The 19,359-nt window shown below is 39.3% G+C and overlaps 3 protein-coding genes across 3 annotated transcripts; 2 read left to right on the forward strand and 1 right to left on the reverse strand.

Annotated features, from left to right (window-relative positions):
• Positions 1 to 720: 720 nt before the first annotated feature.
• Positions 721 to 8,147, reverse strand: LOC140777782 (eukaryotic translation initiation factor). The gene is made up of 9 exons (XM_073122123.1): positions 7,877 to 8,147; positions 6,427 to 6,498; positions 5,115 to 5,210; positions 4,692 to 4,883; positions 3,610 to 3,704; positions 3,315 to 3,402; positions 2,872 to 3,222; positions 2,547 to 2,789; positions 721 to 2,127 (listed from the first exon to the last, which is right to left on the reverse strand). Exons 1-9 carry the CDS (start codon positions 8,036 to 8,038, stop codon positions 1,102 to 1,104), a joined length of 2,325 nt encoding a protein of 774 aa, XP_072978224.1. The 5' UTR covers positions 8,039 to 8,147; the 3' UTR covers positions 721 to 1,101.
• A 2,183-nt stretch (positions 8,148 to 10,330) lies between these two features.
• LOC140779301 (heat shock 70 kDa protein-like) lies at positions 10,331 to 12,397 on the forward strand. The gene is made up of 2 exons (XM_073124318.1): positions 10,331 to 10,759; positions 10,862 to 12,397. The coding sequence occupies exons 1-2, from the start codon at positions 10,331 to 10,333 to the stop codon at positions 12,395 to 12,397; spliced, it is 1,965 nt and encodes a 654-aa protein (XP_072980419.1).
• A 2,953-nt stretch (positions 12,398 to 15,350) lies between these two features.
• On the forward strand, positions 15,351 to 18,768 carry LOC140777187 (putrescine hydroxycinnamoyltransferase 1-like). Its single transcript, XM_073121130.1, has 2 exons — positions 15,351 to 15,811; positions 17,771 to 18,768. Exons 1-2 carry the CDS (start codon positions 15,404 to 15,406, stop codon positions 18,653 to 18,655), a joined length of 1,293 nt encoding a protein of 430 aa, XP_072977231.1. The 5' UTR covers positions 15,351 to 15,403; the 3' UTR covers positions 18,656 to 18,768.
• Positions 18,769 to 19,359: the final 591 nt, after the last annotated feature.

Raw genomic sequence — 19,359 nt, forward strand, 5'->3', positions numbered from 1 at the left:
TAAAAAGGATTGAAGGCAAGGGCCTAACTTTCAAAGGTTAGAGTCTATACTTAGACAAAGTTTTCCCATTAGTGGGCCAGGCTGCATGCTTGGCAGAGAGAGATGACTGAGCTGGGGGTCCTTGCACTTCAAGGAATGGAAAAGGGGTTAGGTGCATTCAAGACGTCAGTGTTGCAGATTAAAAACATTTTATCTGTTAAAGAAAAATCTGGATCTACTAGCAAGCGAAACAAGGTTATCATACAATGACACACCAACTTGTTTTGATTCCTATTTGCTTTTTTACTCATCCTCTTTTTGATCGTTCTCACGTCTTTTAAACTCTCATATCTTGCACTGAAAACTTGACGTCCAGATCTTACTCCAAGTTTATACTCTGTAGCTAAAATTGAAGAGGCCTCTGGTTAATTTTTCTTCAAATTTGGATAGCTCGGCACTGGGTCCGAAAATCCACAATTTGGTTTTACATGTTTGATGAGAAAAGTGAAGACAAAAAAGATTAAGAAACGTTACATGAAGATCCAATCTTCACTGTTTAGAATGAATCAAGGTGAATTTAGGAGTTGTTCAAAGTATACAAGCTATTACCAAGACCACTGTTTGAAAGAAAAATAAAAAGCATGAAAGATGATCAAGTGAGACTTCTCGAAACAGACTGCATAATAACTAGCTCTCCATGCATCAAATACTTCCGGTTTCCTACTTCTTGAGATCAGACACTAATAAGAAATCCATCGTAGCTTCCTCATGTAGCATTTGAGAGTATAAATTCAAAGAGGAACAATATAGAAACAGAGAGTACAATAAGGCATCGATGGCATTTAGCCTTGTTCTTATTGAGCTCAATGCAAATTAAGCATCAGCCCAAGAACAAAATCCACGGCTTTTTCTTCGTCTTAAAAGAATATTAAACACTCTTTGACCTCGCGAAATATACAGCTCATAATATTACCTGTTTCTCACATCTGCAGCAACTGACACTAACTGCTCATGGGGGAAAGGAAACCAAAAAATAGAGAAAAAGAAAAATCAAACATCCTGTTTTTCCAGTTACAGAAGCTAATCGATGCAGCAAGGAGAAAGAGCTAGGACAGCTACAATTCAGGAGAGAAGATTCTTGCAAGACTCGACGTCAGCTGCCTGTGAGCTCAAGATAGCCTCACCAGATGGGTCTGCTTCAATGCTTTTCATCACCGCATAAAAAATTGCTTGTTGGAACCTGGAATCCTCCACTTTCTTTAAAACCTCTCCCACCACTTTGAAGCTCAGGCCACGGGCCAGAATCAATTTCCCAACTACTTCACCGAAACAAGTTGGTGCTTTTGGTAAGTCGATGCCAACATCATCCAGCATAGATGCATAGAGCAAGCATCCAGTACCCAAGTCTCTCGGCTTAAGGACATTCTTGGCAAACAGGAATTCCAATAGCCTGACAACAGGATCTATGCAATTTGACCCTTTATCAAGAGCAAGATTAATGGCTTCTTTGACAACTTCTGGGTGATAATCTGGACACTTTAACTCCTCTACACACTGCAATGCTTCATCAAGTATGCGGACATGAAAATACTCTTCCAGAAGAGCAACAGTCTTCTTATGTAGCTCAGTTGGGTTTACTTTTGGAGGAGTTGACGTCTTTTCAGTTATTTGAATTATAGTTGGGGCCGCACCGAGAGGTTTCAACGGTCCAACATTTTGAGCTGGCGACTCAACCGTCCCAGAAATAAGAGTCGAAGGACGAGTTGGTGGACCACCACCACCCTGCAGAAGTGCACTGGTCTTCCCACTTATCAACCCCCCACTACCCTGTGGAAGTAGCTTGGAGTTGATAGGTGAAGGCTTACCAATCAAAGAGCTCCGGCTGCGATCAACTTTCTGCATGGATTTGGAACGTGGAACTTCCCAGTCATCACTATCCAACCCTGGCATTCCAGGCATCTTTCTTGTCCCGGGCATTCCAGGCATCATGCCTCCAGTTCCAGGTCGGTTCATAGGAAAAGCTCCAGGAGAGAGGGACCCTAAAGCACTTGCATTACGACCATTCCTCATGCCTGCGGTTGCACCTGGACGCAAGCCAAGATTCTTTTCTGCTTCACTGTGGATTTCGCTGATGGTTTTAGCCTTCACCTGCAATTCCAGAAGACAAGAATTTCAGGAAACTAGAGAGTAGATTCTTTCCTCAAGTATCATCAGCTATGACAACAACTACCTACATATCTCTTAACACAATTGACCTTCCTAAGAAAGAACATGCTAACATTCTATGGTTCTTAACAAAAAAACGTAAATTCCACTATGTTAATTCTTTTTCTCAACAAAATGTGTCATTCTTTTTCTGTAGCGGTCAGAGACTCTCCATTAATGGGGCATAAACTTGTGCACCCCAGACCATGCATTGACTGAAATCTCATGCACTGTGACCTTAAATAGCAAATACAGCAATCTTCTTATGTCTAATACTTATATTATTATGCCAGACTGGATCCAGCAAGATCCTTTGGCTTAAATTTCTTGAATGAAAGATGAACAGCATGCAAAAGGATTACCTCTTCACGTCGGGGGACCCACTTGTTGGCACGCATATCAAGGACATCACGCACCATGAAACGCAGCCGAGGTGCCAGCTGAGGGTTTGTTGTCAGCTCCTTCAGCCGATTAAAGTAGCCATCACTGAATCGACGAGACTTGGTGCTTTCATCCAACTGCTTACCAATAGTGTTGAAAAACTGACAAATGGCCTCAACATTTTCCTCTGGAGGGCATGTCTTGCTATCATGTCCCAGTAATACCTGTTTCAAGCACAAATTCTTCAATGAGTACAAACCTTAGTTTCACCTAATTTCATAAAATACTTGAAAATGATATATAAACCTGAACGATGTGATGAACTATCTTCTCTGGCACCATATTTTGCTTTAGCAGCTCCCCAATTAATCGAATGTTGCCAAGAGTCCGTAACTTCACCAGTCTTTCTTTATCCCTCCGCTCCATTTCTTGGTCCGGGCTTGTCAACTTTCTAACCTCAGCCCTCAGACTGTCAGCACCTTCAAATGCCTCCTGACAATTATTTAAGAGTATACGTTTGAAAGTTATCTCTTTCCCACCAGGCTCTTCAGCAGGAAATGCTGGGAGCTTTTCACTGAGATCAGAACATAGCTGAGCATACATTGGGCAAAAGGTAGGCTCAAAAACAGCTTTTTCAAATATGAGAGTGATGACATCCTGTAAGACCAATGCAGTAGGCATTAAAAATCTGCCACGCTATATAAATGTATGAGATCAATACAATAGAAAATAAGGAAAAAAAATTGTACCTTTAAGATATCATGTGTAGTGATCCCTGCATCAATCAGTTGACCCTTGAGAACGTCAAATTTCTCTGGTGTCAATTTGTTTAGTATACTGCATGACTAAAAACAATCAGTATGCATGAATAAAAGTAATTTGATATTCACAGTAGCTACAAAATGGAGATAAAATTAAAACAAACAGAAAGAAAAATTATCTAAGAGAACAAATTTAAATGGAAAACCAGATGACAATGCATCACAATGTAATCTCTCCAACCAGAATTAATAGCAGGCCAAAATTAAAATTCAGGTTCATTACCCTTTCACAGTTTTCAGAACCCTTTCTTTCTCAGAGATATTGCTTCTTCGGGCAGACCATGGCACTTCAGCCTTTATTAGAGCAGGAGGTCCTACCTGATAGATTGTAACAACCCAGACAAATATCAAAGACTGGTATCACCATAGCATAATCCAACATGTTCAGCATCATTATAATACAAATAAAATAATCAGACAGAAGACACATGATTATAAAATCCACAAAATATTTCTCCAACCATATAAAACTTGATAGTCATATGGTTAAGTAGGAGTTACATTCTTTCTTCACTTGACAATCCCTTAATGAGCCATGGTATATTTATAATGATTGGAAATATTTGCAGCATAACAGACGCTAGTAAGACAAAAATAATAATTGTTTAAACAATAAGTAGATCTTAACAACAGCAGCACCAACAGCAGCAGTATATCCAATTAATTGAGATTGGCTACATGTACCTGTTTCATCCTTACACTTGAATCATAGAAAGAGATTTTATCTTGTTGCTGCAAAACATTCATCAGATTTTTCTGAATTTGGTTAAATACTGTGTTTTCGAGATCTTAACTATGTTTCATCATTATTATTATTTTAACTATTGGAGTCAGGTTGAGTTTTCGGATCTATTGTGTCTGAATCAGATTTGAAAAAACTTTAAAACACTGATTTGGCTAAAGAGTATGTTCTGGAGCCATATGGCTAATAGCTGGTGCCATGACAACTCTTGATGGACATCCAGTCATTCTACAAAAGGAGATCAATTTTTCCAACAAAAAAAAGGAAGTTTGAAACAATTTGATCTTCATTATTCTTTATAGATACGTTCAAACAAGTGCAAAGTACGATTTTACCAAACTCCTGGAATGAGATGGGCCATCTTGTTTTGCTTATTGAATTATCCATGTATTCAACTCATCCACATTCCTCATAATTTGGATAAGACATTTATTTAAAATTTTAATTGGAAACTCATGCTTAGACCTACTTCAAGGAAAAGGAAACAATAGAATCCACAGAGAACTAACACCTTGACAAGAAAGTTGATAGTGAAAATTGATAAAAGGATTAGTTAATTTTACCCCTTGGCTAGAAGAAACTTGAACTCTCGAAGAAAATTGGGAGATCAATTGATCCTGCATAGTGAATTGCTCTCCTTGTCTATCACGAGCGGAGTCCCAAGATTTCTCCTCTCCCGCTGAGGACAATTGCGGTGCACGGCCACGCCAATCACGATTGTCTGGCTCGGAGTAACGAGCATGTTGACTTTGCAACTACAAAGATGAAAAGAAAAAACAAGAATCAGAATATCATGAAGCAAAGAAAAGCATAATATGACATCTCTTCTATTGGTAAAGTCATCAGATATCATCATTTATTAATAGAAAATCCGAAGCTAATTATATTCTGAAATAGACATAGACAAAAATCAGCCTAGCAGAAAGTAACAAATTATAGAATTTACAAGTTGCATGCTACTGAAGGAAAAAGGCTAAGGATCTTACATTTGAATCGCTGCGACCCCAAGTTTGATCTTCACCATGAAGTTCTGCCTCAATTTCTTGCTTTATTTTCAAGATATCATCAGGTAGGTCAACAACCTACGACAAAGCCAAAAAATAAAAATCAAAACCAAGGAAAGTAATGATACCAATGGACTTCAGGATTCCATAGCCAACATCATCCAGAGATAATGACTACACAACTATCAGCGAGAGCCTGTGTTTGGAAAGTGACAGAAGATGCAAGGACAGCTTTATTCTTGCCAGCATCGAAGTACCAAAACACATGGTATCTCTGCCAAACAGTAGGGAATACGCATACAAAAACTAGAATTCTCCTATACTAGTATAATAAACATTTGAGAACTAATATTTTGCAATTTGCACCACAAAAATTAATATAGTATATCTGGAGAAATGAAAAAGGTAAACAAAAAATCACTTCATTAATTCATAAAACAATTCAAAATGCCAACTTGTTCTTTAAATGACACGATTCTGACTAGTGGTCAATCTGATGACAACCAACCAGAAAATAGTTCAATGTCTTGTGCCAAAAGAAAGACAAGGAAAAAAGGTCAAGAAATACTAAGGCTTATTTGGTGGATAGAGTTGTACAACTCATATCCCTGTTGAAGTTTAGGCTCATGAAACTTAGCGATAACACTCAAAAGAGTTCTTCTATATATGAGAAATCATCCAAATGAAGAAGAAAGATAACTCTTGATTTAACAATCTAACTAATGATGGAAGAAATAAGGCAATAACTAGATGAAATAAAACCACAACCCTACAAGATTGGGGAAACAGTAGAAAATAATGTTGTGCCGGTGACTTTCTTGGGGAGTATTTCACCTGGAAAAAAAAATTTAGTGAATTTCAACTCATATCAAGTTATCCCTCTCTTCTTGTTTATCCCTCTCTTTGCCTATTACTTCCCTGTTAAAGTTTTAGCCATCATCCTCCTTGTCTACTTCTAAAGTTTAAACATCATAATCTAACTTCTCTTGATGCAACTACCTTTGCAACCCCCTTTTCACTTCCTCCCTTCTTCATTTCTCTAATTCAAAATCATGTAATGTTATTCCTACGGCTGCATTACAGTTTATAGGGGAAAATTTTGATAAAATTATCAAAGAACCATGAATTATCTAAACAAACTGATATTAATTCATCGCATTACTTCGGAACATATCTGATCATTCAGATGTTTCACTTTGGCATTTAATCACAACAATTAAAATACATGTTCATCTTATGGGGCAGGAAAGTTAGAAAGGGAGCATATAAACCTTTTCACAAGTACTCAACATACCTCACGCAATTGTAGAAGTTGCTCCCTTGTATAACGGACACGTTCACGAGACTCAAAGCGTGAATCACCAATCTACAGCAGATCAACAAAAGAACTTCACAAAACATCCAAAAGACAAGTATGTGACAAAATTTGCAACTACCCAATATGGCTACCTTCAGGCATCAACATTTGCTGAAGGACATATTATTGTACATATTAATTCTCCATATCTCAAAGTTGCAATTTTTTTGGTAAAAAACAAATGACTAATCAATAAGATTTACAATCTCTGGAGTAAATTTGACAAAATATCATATATTTGCAATCAGAAAAATCATCATATATTAAGTGTTCGGGAACTTCATTAAGATCTCTACAGATATTTTCAACAAGAAACACAAATGATGGGAAAAATAATGACTTGAGCAATGTGATGACAGGTCAATGGAGAAGCAATCTGGCATGCTTAGGGTCATCCAATAATCTAATTCAATGATATACTAACACCCCTATTCAATAAGGTAATTCTCATTACTTTTGTACTCTCCTAGACTCTTCCAATAATGCCAGGTGAAAGATCAAATGGTCCACAAAGTGGGCAAAGCTAAAAAGTGTATAAGAGAATGGAGCAGTATGTAGTGTGCCACTCCCCAAAAAGATTTGGCTTGTACAGGTACAAAAGTACCTTCTTGGGAATCATGTAATTATATTTCATTTGATCCTGCAATTTTGTCATCAGTAATCAAAGAAAACAACCTGTCCCCCTCTATCTTGTTATGTTGTCTCAAGCTGCTTTAACTCTCTCGATAGGAAAAAAAACAAAACAAAACAAAAGGGAAACCCGAATCAAATAGATGCTTAATATCTCAACCCCAATAGCAAGCGGACTATTTGTGGGTACGCTAGATAATTAGTTGACACTTGTTAACTATTTTGGGTCAACTAATAAATATCATTTGCTATAATGTAACAACGAACAGTTCATTGGTGTCATCATATTATTTAACTGAAGTAGCAAAACTCACCTCACATAAACTCATACTCTGAAACTGCTTATTGCTTATCAAATTAGTATAATAGGTTATTTCCTTTACAACTTGATTTCCCGACAAATAGCCTAATGAACGATGCATGCCGATATTATTTTCCAGTACGATGTCAGGAACTATCAAAATAAATCCTAGAATAAGACCAATAAACCGCAAAAGTTAAGAGGGGCACTCGCTTAATCATCCAAATAAACAATATTCCGACAAACAAAAAAAAACAATCAAGATCCCATCTTTTTCACAAATTCCACACAAGTTAAGCCCGTAAGCATCAGATCTTGGACCCAAGTAAGTCACAGTTCTATCTGAACCCGACTTTTGTACAAAAAAATCAAATCGAATCGAATCGAATCGAAACACAAGAACCACCAAAGCTCAGCATCACGAATCCTTAGATCCAAGAGAAGAAAGCGGCATACCTTTGTGGCGCCGCCATGAGGGCGGAGGAAAGGAGAGTCCGCGGCGTATGAGGAACCACCTCCGGCGGCGGCCGCGGCGGAATCGAAGCGTGGAGCGAGGAGTCGACTGCCTCGGTTTCCACCTCCCGGCCGCAAGCTAATAACCGTCTGATCCGACTGCATACCTCGATCGAGTCGCGATGGGCTAAACACAACCGTCCGATGAGAGACAAAGGGGGAAGACGAGCACGAAGAGAGCCTTCGGCGGAGCTCTCCTCAATGGAAAAGAGAAGTGGGCTTTTTATGGCTAGGGATTGGGATTTAAGGGCTTTCAGAAGGGCAGATTGGGGAATTCGAGAGGTTATCGAACACAGTATTCCGTAATTACGCCAGTCGATTGCATCGATGTAAACCCTACGGTAGATCCTCTCTTCCTTGAGGGGTTAATTGACGAAAATGACCACGAAGTTTCAGGAAATTACTAGTGATTTGATAGGGTGAGTCGGCTACTACTAAGACGTTATCTATAAAGCAGACTCGGACTCAGAATTTATAGATATATAAACCAAATCCGAATCCAATAGCTTTCATCTTAGTAGCAAGCGCGTTCGGATCCTATGTTCAGACCCGTTAACAAGTGGGACTCGGATACCGTAGTAGTACTGCATCATAATTGGCCTCGTATTGCGTGGATACGGCCTTAGATTGACTACTAACTGATGGGTTTGGGCCTGTAAAATTAAATCCGCTTGGTAAATATTAGATCCGCAAACAATCAACAAGAGTCGGCATTGGTAGTTTAGCCACATGATCGCATATCCAAATTGAAAGAGAGAGATGCGGCAGTTGCTTTTGGAAAATTGAAGTTAGATCAGATACAAACAAGATAAGTTGTGTAACGAAATGACATAATTAGGAGAAATTAGATGTCCACGTTAAGGGTATAATATGCCGAACTTGAGCTAGTTGGGCCTACCTAAGCTAGGCTTGATGGCAAACTTTTCTCAGCTCAATTTTAAGACTCTATTCGACTTGTCTCTAGTTGAAAAAAGTTAGAGTTTGGCTTGATAACTTAATAAGATTGTAGGGGAAGGCTGACGAAGACGAAGGGGAACTCAGGTTCAATTGTGGGAATACGCCCTCAAGTAAAACTTCACAATAAATGTGTACATGCGAAATGAGAAGAAAGATCAGAGGGGTTCGAGGAGCCAAGGGATATACATTAAAGCTATATTAATTGAGTCCTAATCGAGTCAAGCTCGATCAAGTTTTAATCAACTCAACGAGCAATTTTGATAGCTCTAGTTTAGATTAACTAGAATGTTTCACACACATAAGTTTTGATAAAACTAGTTGCTGGATTTCACACGCTCTCACTTTCCTATTTCACTTTTTATCTCCACCGTGCATCTCTCGGTAATAATCTCTCTTAATTTCTAGCTTCCATTATCCAACGTAAGCATAAAATCTAATATGCCGTTGTTAATGACTATGGAATTTCATATACTCTCCTTCCAAGCATTATCAGCGTGATTGATCAATCAAAACATATATATATATCGGTATGCACTGAATTCTTTAACCATAAAAAAAATACTCATATGATAGTTTTATTAGTATTAATAAAAAGATTAAAAAAAACTATTCTACCTTTAACTTTCTATTTTCTCTTTTTAAAATAAAGATAATAAAAATTCTAAAGGATCTAATATTAATCATGTGATATTTGGCACGCTCTCAATAAAAAAGTATATTTTAAAAAAAATTCGAACTAAAGGATCGATGTGTAAAAAAAAGTGAGAAATTATATATAAAAATGGACAATAGTAAGAGGGTCTTAAATGTAATTATCTTCCAAAGTATCCAAATGACAATATATATTTATATATTGAGGGAAAAATAATCTAAATGACAATATTAATAAGGGGACTTAAAACATAAGAAAGGATGGTATCATTAGACAATCAGATTACGTGGCTCTACTGATTCATCCACAAGCCCCACGTACCATTCCGAGCATTGCCGTACAAGTTGCCACGCATACATGGACCGGATTTTTGAAATCCACTTGTCAGCACGTTGCATCACCACGTCATTTATCGGTCTATCTCAACCGCCTATTTCGTACTACCTGGAGCCCCTCGCGACGTCCAGAATACTAACCTTAGTCAAAAGACTCAAAACAGAACCCGTTTCCAGATCGGCCCTCGGCATTCTCCTCGAGGATACAGGGCTCACCCGTATATTCCACCAAGTTCAAGGGTATTTACTCAATAATAATAATAATAATAATAATAATCCTTTCCATAACTCTGGAAACCTCCTCCACCTTCTCCACTCTTCGGAAACTATCTCAGCAATTCCCATAACGCCTATTAGTAGCATCATCTCCCGCCGTTGGCATCCATTGTAATTTTATCTAAGTCGCGAAGAGAGAGCTCAGGAAGAAAAGTAGCAGGAAGCAAACAGGCAACGATGTCCAAAGGAAAGGCGATTGGGATCGACCTGGGCACGACGTACAGCTGCGTGGGGGTGTGGCTCCACGACCGCGTGGAGATCGTCCCCAACGACCAGGGCAACCGCACCACCCCGTCCTACGTGGCGTTCACCGACACCGAGCGGCTTATCGGCGACGCCGCCAAGAACCAGGTGGCTATGAACCCCCACAACACCGTATTCGACGCGAAGCGCCTCATCGGTCGCCGCTTCACTGACCCCTCCGTCCAGGGCGACATGAAGCTCTGGCCCTTCAAGGTCGTTCCTGGCCCGGGCGAGAAGCCCCTCATTGTCGTCACCTACAAGGGCGAGGACAAGCGCTTCTCCCCTGAGGAGATCTCCTCCATGGTCCTCTCCAAGATGCGCGAGGTTGCCGAAGCCTTCCTCGGCCACCCTAGCAAAGACGCGGTCAGTATTATTTAAAACATCTTGCTCTGTTTTCTCTTAAACTTTAGAAAAAGCATTAATTTCTAAATTGTTTTATTCATTTATATATTTGTTTTTGGGTAGGTCGTTACTGTCCCTGCTTACTTCAACGACTCGCAGCGCCAGGCGACTAAAGATGCCGGCTCCATCGCGGGCCTTAATGTGATCCGCATGATCAATGAGCCCACCGCTGCCGCCATCGCCTACGGGCTCGATAAAAAAGCAGGGCGCGCCGGGGAGCGCCACGTGCTCATCTTCGACCTCGGCGGCGGCACCTTCGACGTGTCCCTCCTCACCATCGAGGAGGGCATCTTCGAGGTCAAGGCCACCGCGGGCGACACGCACCTCGGCGGGGAGGACTTCGATAACCGCCTGGTGAACCACTTCGTGTCGGAATTCCGGCGCAAGAACAAGAAGGACATCAGCGGCAACGCGCGTGCCCTCCGCCGCCTCCGCACCTCCTGCGAGCGCGCCAAGCGTGCGCTGTCCTCCACCACCCAGACCACCATCGAGGTCGACTCGTTATACGAAGGAATCGACTTTTACGCCACCATCACCCGTGCCCGATTCGAGGAGCTCTGCATGGACCTCTTCGTCAAGTGCATAGAGCCCGTGGAGAAGTGCCTCCGTGACGCCAAGATCGACAAGGGCCAAGTCCATGACGTTGTGCTCGTTGGCGGCAGCACTAGAATCCCGAAAGTCCAACAACTACTGCAAGACTTGTTCAACGGGAAGGAACTCTGCAAGAGCATCAACCCGGATGAGGCCGTCGCGTACGGAGCGGCGGTGCAAGCGGCGATACTAAGCGGGGAAGCGAACGAGAAGGTGCAAGACTTGCTCCTCCTCGATGTCACTCCGCTTAGCCTCGGGCTCGAAACGGCCGGCGGTGTCATGACGGTGTTGATCCCTAGGAACACGACCATCCCGACCAAGAAGGAACAGATCTTCTCCACCTACTCCGACAACCAGCCTGGAGTCCTAATCCAAGTGTACGAGGGCGAGCGCGCGAGGACCAGAGATAACAACCTCCTCGGCAAGTTCGAGCTCACCGGAATCCCGCCCGCTCCCCGCGGCGTACCGCAGATTAATGTAACCTTCGACATTGATGCTAACGGGATCTTAAACGTCTCCGCGGAAGACAAGACCGCCGGGGTAAAGAACCGGATCACGATAACGAACGATAAGGGGAGGCTGAGCAAGGAGGATATCGAGAAGATGGTGAAGGAGGCGGAGAAGTACAAGGCTGAGGACGAGGAGGTGAAGAAGAAGGTGGAGGCGAAGAACTCGCTGGAGAACTACGCATACAACATGAGGAATACGGTGAAGGACGATAAGATCAAGGCGAAGTTGCCGGAGAGCGAGTGGCAGAAGATCGAGAGTGCGGTGGAGGAGGCGATCTCTTGGTTGGAGGGGAATCAGCTCGCGGAGGTGGATGAGCTCGAGCATAAGTTGAAGGAGTTGGAAGAGGTCTGTAACCCGATCATCTCAAGGATGTATCAGGAAGGTGGCGGCGCGGCGGCCGGGGCCGGGGCCGGGGAGGGAATGGACGGAGATGGGCATGGAGGAGGTGGCCGGTCCGCCGGTGGTGGAGCTGGGCCCAAAATTGAAGAGGTGGACTGAGGGTATTTTAAGAGTAGTAATCATGTGGTTTAGGGTGGTGTTTAGTGGGTTAAGAGTTCTGCTTAGTGTGCGGTGTCTTTATGTTGTTCTTTTTACTTTCATGTTCGGTAGTGTTATGGTAGGTATATGTTGTAACTACTTGTTCAGTGCATGAAGTGGTTTAAATATTTTCTAGCTATCAAATGATGAAGTTAAACATATGTAATATTATTTAAATTAAATTCACTCAATCGCTGCTCTTCTGATATGTTGAGAGAAACGTGCAGCTCATTAGAAATTCGGAAAACGTAAAATTCAAGCACAACGACCTAAATTTGCCGAGATATAATTTTCTTCAGCCAGGATGGAATCTAAGACGATCGGGGTTGACTTTATATGCACAATGGCTGGACTGACATTACTAGATTCCCTGTACCTCTTAATATCTCGTTGAAAAACATTTGGATGAGAATTATTGTCCAGCTGATATAGATCTAGAAATCTTCTCGTCAATCCATATTTTTTTAAGGACAATATGTAGGTAAAAGCACAAATAAAGTACAAAATAAAACAAACGTAGAGGGTCCCAAATTGGCCTACCGGCCCAAATTGAACTGGACTAAACCCAAGCTGGCCCTTAATCCCCATCACTAAATGGGGCGATTCTTTTCACGTTTCTCAATTTGATCTCATAAACTTGTTGAATACTTCTCTCTCTGTTTAAAAGTCCTGGAAGTGTTCCAGCACTTATAGGACACATCCCTTCTTACCTGGCACTGGTAGAAATCTTTACTCCGCAAAGTTAAATATAATTTGACTCTAATTCATTCTCATACACAAGATTCTAGATACATCAAAATGAAGTTTTGTCCACTAATTACCACTTTTAATACTTAACCTTAGAAATCAATATTTTTCATTTATCTCAAGTTATGGGGATACATCTTTTCATAAGGTTTGATTAGATTATATTTATCTATCAAACTGCAGAGCATGACTTGATATTTGTTTAAAAGATATGGTGCTCTATTTATAAAAATAACAAATAAACAGATATTTTTTATAATGCAGTTAAAATACAGATAATTATTTATAATTTTGTAAAACAAAAGTCGATATTATGGTCAGCCCCGGCAGTTTAACGCAGTTAAGCTGGCCCTAAATAGCGGTTAGCACGTCTTCACTAAATATTATTCTGACTTCAAGTTTCAACGGCTCCCCCAAACCGCTATTTAATCAATAATTTCAACCCATCGAATGAGAATATTCTCTGTTCTAAATAATAAATAAAAAAGAAATCCATAAGTTTAATTCATGGTTTACTTTTGTTTAAATAGACCGGTTTCGGAGGTGGTACAAAAATCACTATCGTTGTCAATTACGAGAGTTTCGTTTTGTGACGAAACAAACTTAATCCTCAGTTCATCTAAGGAAATTTTATATATATATATAATACTTTATACTTTAGCAAAATTATAGTTTACACATTATATTTTTATTATTTATAAATTAAGTTAGATAATTTAATGAATATCTCCAGAAAAATACCAGATGTATTAGCTAAACTAACAAAACCTCTAAAATAAGTGAACTATAATAAAAGAATTCTGAAAATATCCTCAGTCAACTATACTAAGAGTATTTTAGTCATTTTAGAAAAAAAATATTTTAATTATTTTAGAGATAAAATATTTCTGCTTCATGGAATATTCTTACGATGTTAATTTAAATCTAACATAAAATATTTTACACTTGTTTACTAAATCATATAGCTCTATTTATAAATAATAAAAATGATAAATTATAACTTTATTAAAAAGTAGGGTGTTAGATATGGAACTATACTTTCGTAAGAAAATTATAAAAATTTAGGTGGACGTAGCCTCGTGAGTTAGGTTTCTAATGGATTTGGTTTCACCTAAATCGGGGATTGAGATGAAAAGTTAAAAATAAAATAGTGGAGATATATTAGAGATGGCAAAACAGTAAATATTCGACGTTATGACGGTCCTCGAAGGGTGGCGGATGGCTAAGGGTGATGGTGGTGGAGGGTCGTATTGTAGGTGTGTAAGGTTTGGATGTTTGAAAAGTATCTACGGTTATGATATATTTCTATGAAGATAAAGATAATTTAACGACTAAGATAAAAAGATAAGGATGACTAAACTCAAATTTCTCCAAGCGATTTCCTTTTTATTATTAACACAGGTCCACTATAAATTATTTATAGGAGTAAAATTTCTAACAAATTCAGATGCAAATTATCTAATTTATTTAAAATTTAAAATAATAAAATAAAATTAAATAACTAATTTAACCCGATTAGATTTAACACTAACTTAACTCATGTTATTGGATAGTACACGTTACATGCAAATTTTCTTTGGAAGAGCACAATTATGAGTATAAGGACCAGCACTATTGATGACATTGTCCATGTGTGATGTGCCCTTACCTCTTGTCCTCTCCTTATATTTCTAATTCTGATCTCTCTCTTCTATCCCATACCAAAATAGTCATCTTTAGAAACTTATTTACGAAGCAGTCCACCCCCAAATTCAATGTCAAAATCACTATTTTTTATGTGCTAAATATATCGATGCTTGACGTGGCAATTAAAATCCTATTTTCTCTATCTCTCATCCCTATACTATATTTAACAGTTTAGATTAAAATAAATCACTATACTTACTAGTATTTTTGGTTTTAAGATAAAATGTTAAATACTTTAGTAATTTTTCTGTAGTAACTAATGTATTTAACATGAAGATCTATGGTTGTGCGGTGATGAGTAACCGATCTAGTTTTAATTATTCTATATTTTATTAGAGATTATACTACTTCCGTAAATAAGTTTATGAGTAAGGCCTATTACGGTAAAAAGAACTCGGTCTCCATCCTACTTTCCAAAACAAGAAAAAAAAAAAACCCTTTCCCGTTTACAAATACCTCGATCTGGAGAGAGAGTGAGAGAGAGAGAGAGAGAGAGAGAGAGAGAGAGAGAGAGAGAGAGAGAGAGAGGGAACAATGGCAGTGGAAATATTGGAGTCTAGCCTCGTCCTCCCAGGAGAGGAGACCCCGAAGAACGGCCTCTGGGTCTCCAATCTCGACTTAGTCGCCGCTCGGGGCTACACCCCGACGATCTACGTCTACCGATCCCACGGCGGACCGGGGGCGTTCTCGCCCGAGGTTCTCAAGGCGGCTCTGGCCAAGGCCTTGGTGCCCTTCTACCCCTTGGCCGGCCGGCTCGGGTTCGACCGGACCGGCCGGGTCGAGATCAGTTGCACCGGGGAGGGGGCCAGGCTTATCACCGCCCGGTCCGATTCCTACACCGTCGATGATTTCAAGGACTTCGCGCCGACGGCTGAGATGCGGCAGAAATTCGTGCCCGCTGTGGACTCCGCTGATCCCCCCTGCATCATGCTTATGCTACAGGTACACGCATAAAATTATTACGGGGATTTTTAAGATTAATTTCGATCAATTTAACTTAATCGTCTATAGCATGATTGTATGTTACCATGTTACATTTCCATGACGGTACTACTTAGACTAACAATCTTTTTTCTTAGCCATTAAATTATGATCAAACTGCTGAAATGATCACTAATGAGTACAGCCGACGATATGCCATATGGATTTTTCTATGATTGGATTGACAGAATGGAGTGTATTTGGTACTTTTCGTCGTCTGCTAAACTAATGCGAGATTAGATGGGTTAGATTATTCACTAATTAATTTGAGTTTATCAAGTTGACCAATTACGAGAGGGCATCGTGAGAGGTCATGACATTGCAGACATTGCTATTTAACTATGGATTCAGGGGGTACTGGGGGGCGGTGTTTATTTATACTAATATACTCTTTGCTATTCTGGACAAGTGGGCTCTTTTATATAATTTTCTTTATGAGGTTAGTGACGACGCACATGATAATACTTTTTTTTTAAAAAGAGAGTTAAAGTTCATGTATATATATATATATATATATGTAGTTAGTGAGGATTCTGAGGATAACCATATGTATTGTTTTGTTTTGTTGGGTTGTAGGAAAGAAATGTTCTCAAGATATTGTGCCATGTACAATATTCTTGAGAATATTAAAAGTTATGATGATAGTTATTAGATGATACTTTTATTTGGTTATGTTTCCTACTTGATTTTGATTGCAATACATACATATTTGAGAACTCATAGTTTGATCACGATTGAGCTCTGCATGTTTTAGAAAGTAAGCGTTGATTGATTAAGAATTGTGTGATCGTGGTAGCAAAGAAGAATCTGAACTGATGTCATGAGAACAAAGCTAAGTTTGAATCGTTCGATGCCTTGAGTGACAGAAACTTGAATTTTAAAACCATTACATTACTCGCCGAAAGACAATATTATGATCTTTTTCCACAGAGTAAGTGCGAACTATGTGCTCTATTTACAAGTGGACCCAACTATTAAATGGTTGACCATTCTCCACCGCTAGTATATTTAAGTAGTGGATTTAACTTGAAGCCATTATCCATCTATTATTATTTATAGGTTTCTTATTTTTACTAGCACTCGGTTTAAGATGTTGTGCGTAGTGCTGGAGGCTACGGGTGGTCGGGTTGATGTTGAGTAATTGTCTAGTTAAAACAACGATCAAATCTGCTTATTAGAGGTCATTTAAATTATAAACGAATTTATTTGGGTTATAAACCATTTATTTAGGTAATAAATAAACTATTTAAATCATAATTGGTTTATTGTTTTATAAATATATTTATAAGTCATAAAAGGGGTTGAAGTTAAACGATTTTTTTTTTCTTTCCTTGTTTTTTTTTAAAAACTTTAAACAAATTGAAACGGGCTGAAATTATAAATATAAATATATTTTATTTAATAATTTAGGTTAAATAGATCAGTTTATTTATAATTTGAATATGATTATAAATCCAATCTTTTTAAACCCGAATAATAGAAGTTTATACCACTATTTGTGGGGTTTACAAATGTCTAATGAAAGCTAATGGATTATGTTTAAGTGTATTATATACTTCTAGAATATTATTTAAAGCACAATAATTATTAATATTTTGGGGTGTTTGGTTACTACGATGTGAAAAAGAAAGTAGTCACTTTCATAAATTTATTTAATTCTGATGTTTGATTGCATAAAAAATAAATTCAATATAAAGTTTTCACTATCTTAACATGTATGCTATATTAGTTACCAAACAATCTTAACATGTATGCTATATTGCTATATGAAGGCCAGCAAAATAAGTTTTAACTATCAAATAATATTAATTATTTATTTACGAAAGAGAAAGAGAGATACTGACATGTAACACGACACGAATAAAATTAGCTCATAATTACAGTTCACATTCTTATCAAACCGTGTACCCAATTTATCAGGCTACGTCTCTCAAGTGCGGTGGCGTAGTCCTTGGCTTCGCCATCCACCACCTCGCCTTCGACGGCCGTGGCGCCGCCCTCTTCATCCAGACATTCTCTGCCATCGCCCGCGGTGACTCCGCCGCCATCGCCACCCTCCCTCTCCCCTTCCTTGACCGCACCATCCTCCGCGCCCGCTCCCCACCCTCCGTCCTCTTCGACCACCGGGACTGCTCCTCCAAGGTCTTCCAATCCGGCTCCCCCTCTCCATGCGTCACCGCGAATCTCAAGCTCTCCAAGGACCACCTCAGCATCCTCAAGCGGTGCTGCGGCGCCGCCAGGGTCTCCACCTTCCGCGCCATCGTCGCGCACATCTGGCGGTGCACGTGCATCGCCCGCGGGCTCGCGAGCGACGAGGAGACGCAGCTCTTCCTCCCCGTCGACGTCCGCAGCCGCGTCAAGCCGCCGCTCCCCCTAAACTACATGGGCAATGCAGGATTTCGCACAAAGGCTGTGGCCAAAGTGGGAGAACTCGTATCGAATACCTTAGGATTTGGGGCCGAGAGGGTCCAAACTGCGATCGAGCGCGTAAACGATGACTATGTGAAGTCGTTCGTCGACTACTTGGAGTCGGTGGACTTAGAGAGCTTGTCCAAAAGGGGTGGAATGCCGAATACTAGTCTCTGTGCTATTAGTTGGCTCGGGATGCCAATGTACGATGCCGACTTTGGTTGGGGTGAACCGGAAGTGATGTCTCGAGCCCAAATGTATGGGAGTGGTTTTGTTTATATCATGGGGGGTACGAAGAAGGATGGGGAGATATCCGTGGTGATAGGATTGGAGACCGATAGCATGCAGAGGTTTAAGAAGATATTCTACGAGGAGCCGAGTGTCGTTGTTGCATAAATTGGAGTTTATTCTAGTGCTTGTTTGTTTAAAGTTATTTGGAGACGACTTGTATCAAATTCCTTTTAAGACTTGTTTATTTTTAAAATAAATATTTCTTTTATTAATTTTAAAATAATATTTTTATTTCAACAATAATTATTATTGTGTTTATTTATATTTTAGAATAAAGTTGAGTTACTATTCTGGAATAAGAGAAAGTTACTCATGAAATAAATTTAGGTTTAACGTTTTACTTGAATGACTTTAGGATTCAAATTTATGTTAGCCTTCCTCAATTTGCTCCCATTTATGCGGCTTGATATCGTAGTAGTTTAATTTTGCTATCTGGAATGGATTTGGGCTACCAGAATCTTATCAGGCCGGAATAGAATTATACCAAGTTTGGGCCAAACTTGTAGGCCCATGTAAAAGGTCAAATTCTCTTTAGTTCTTGGAATTATTTCATACAAAATTTTCGGCCGAAATTTTAGGCCCACGTAAATCAGTATATCTAGGAACATTCATTAGAACAATATAATAAATAAATGAGAAATTTATATATAACACTTTATTTTTATAACGAAATTATTGTTTACACCCTAAATTTTCACTATTTATAAATCGGACTCTATGATTTTATAAATATGTGTAGAAAACATCCTGTGTTAGAATATTTAGTTAAATAAAAACATTTTATTTCTTAAATAACTAAAATATTTTTT

The sequence above is a fragment of the Typha angustifolia genome, chromosome 15 (genome assembly GCF_048772165.1).
Source record: "Typha angustifolia cultivar Huaian chromosome 15, ASM4877216v1, whole genome shotgun sequence".
Lineage (NCBI taxonomy): Eukaryota > Viridiplantae > Streptophyta > Magnoliopsida > Poales > Typhaceae > Typha > Typha angustifolia.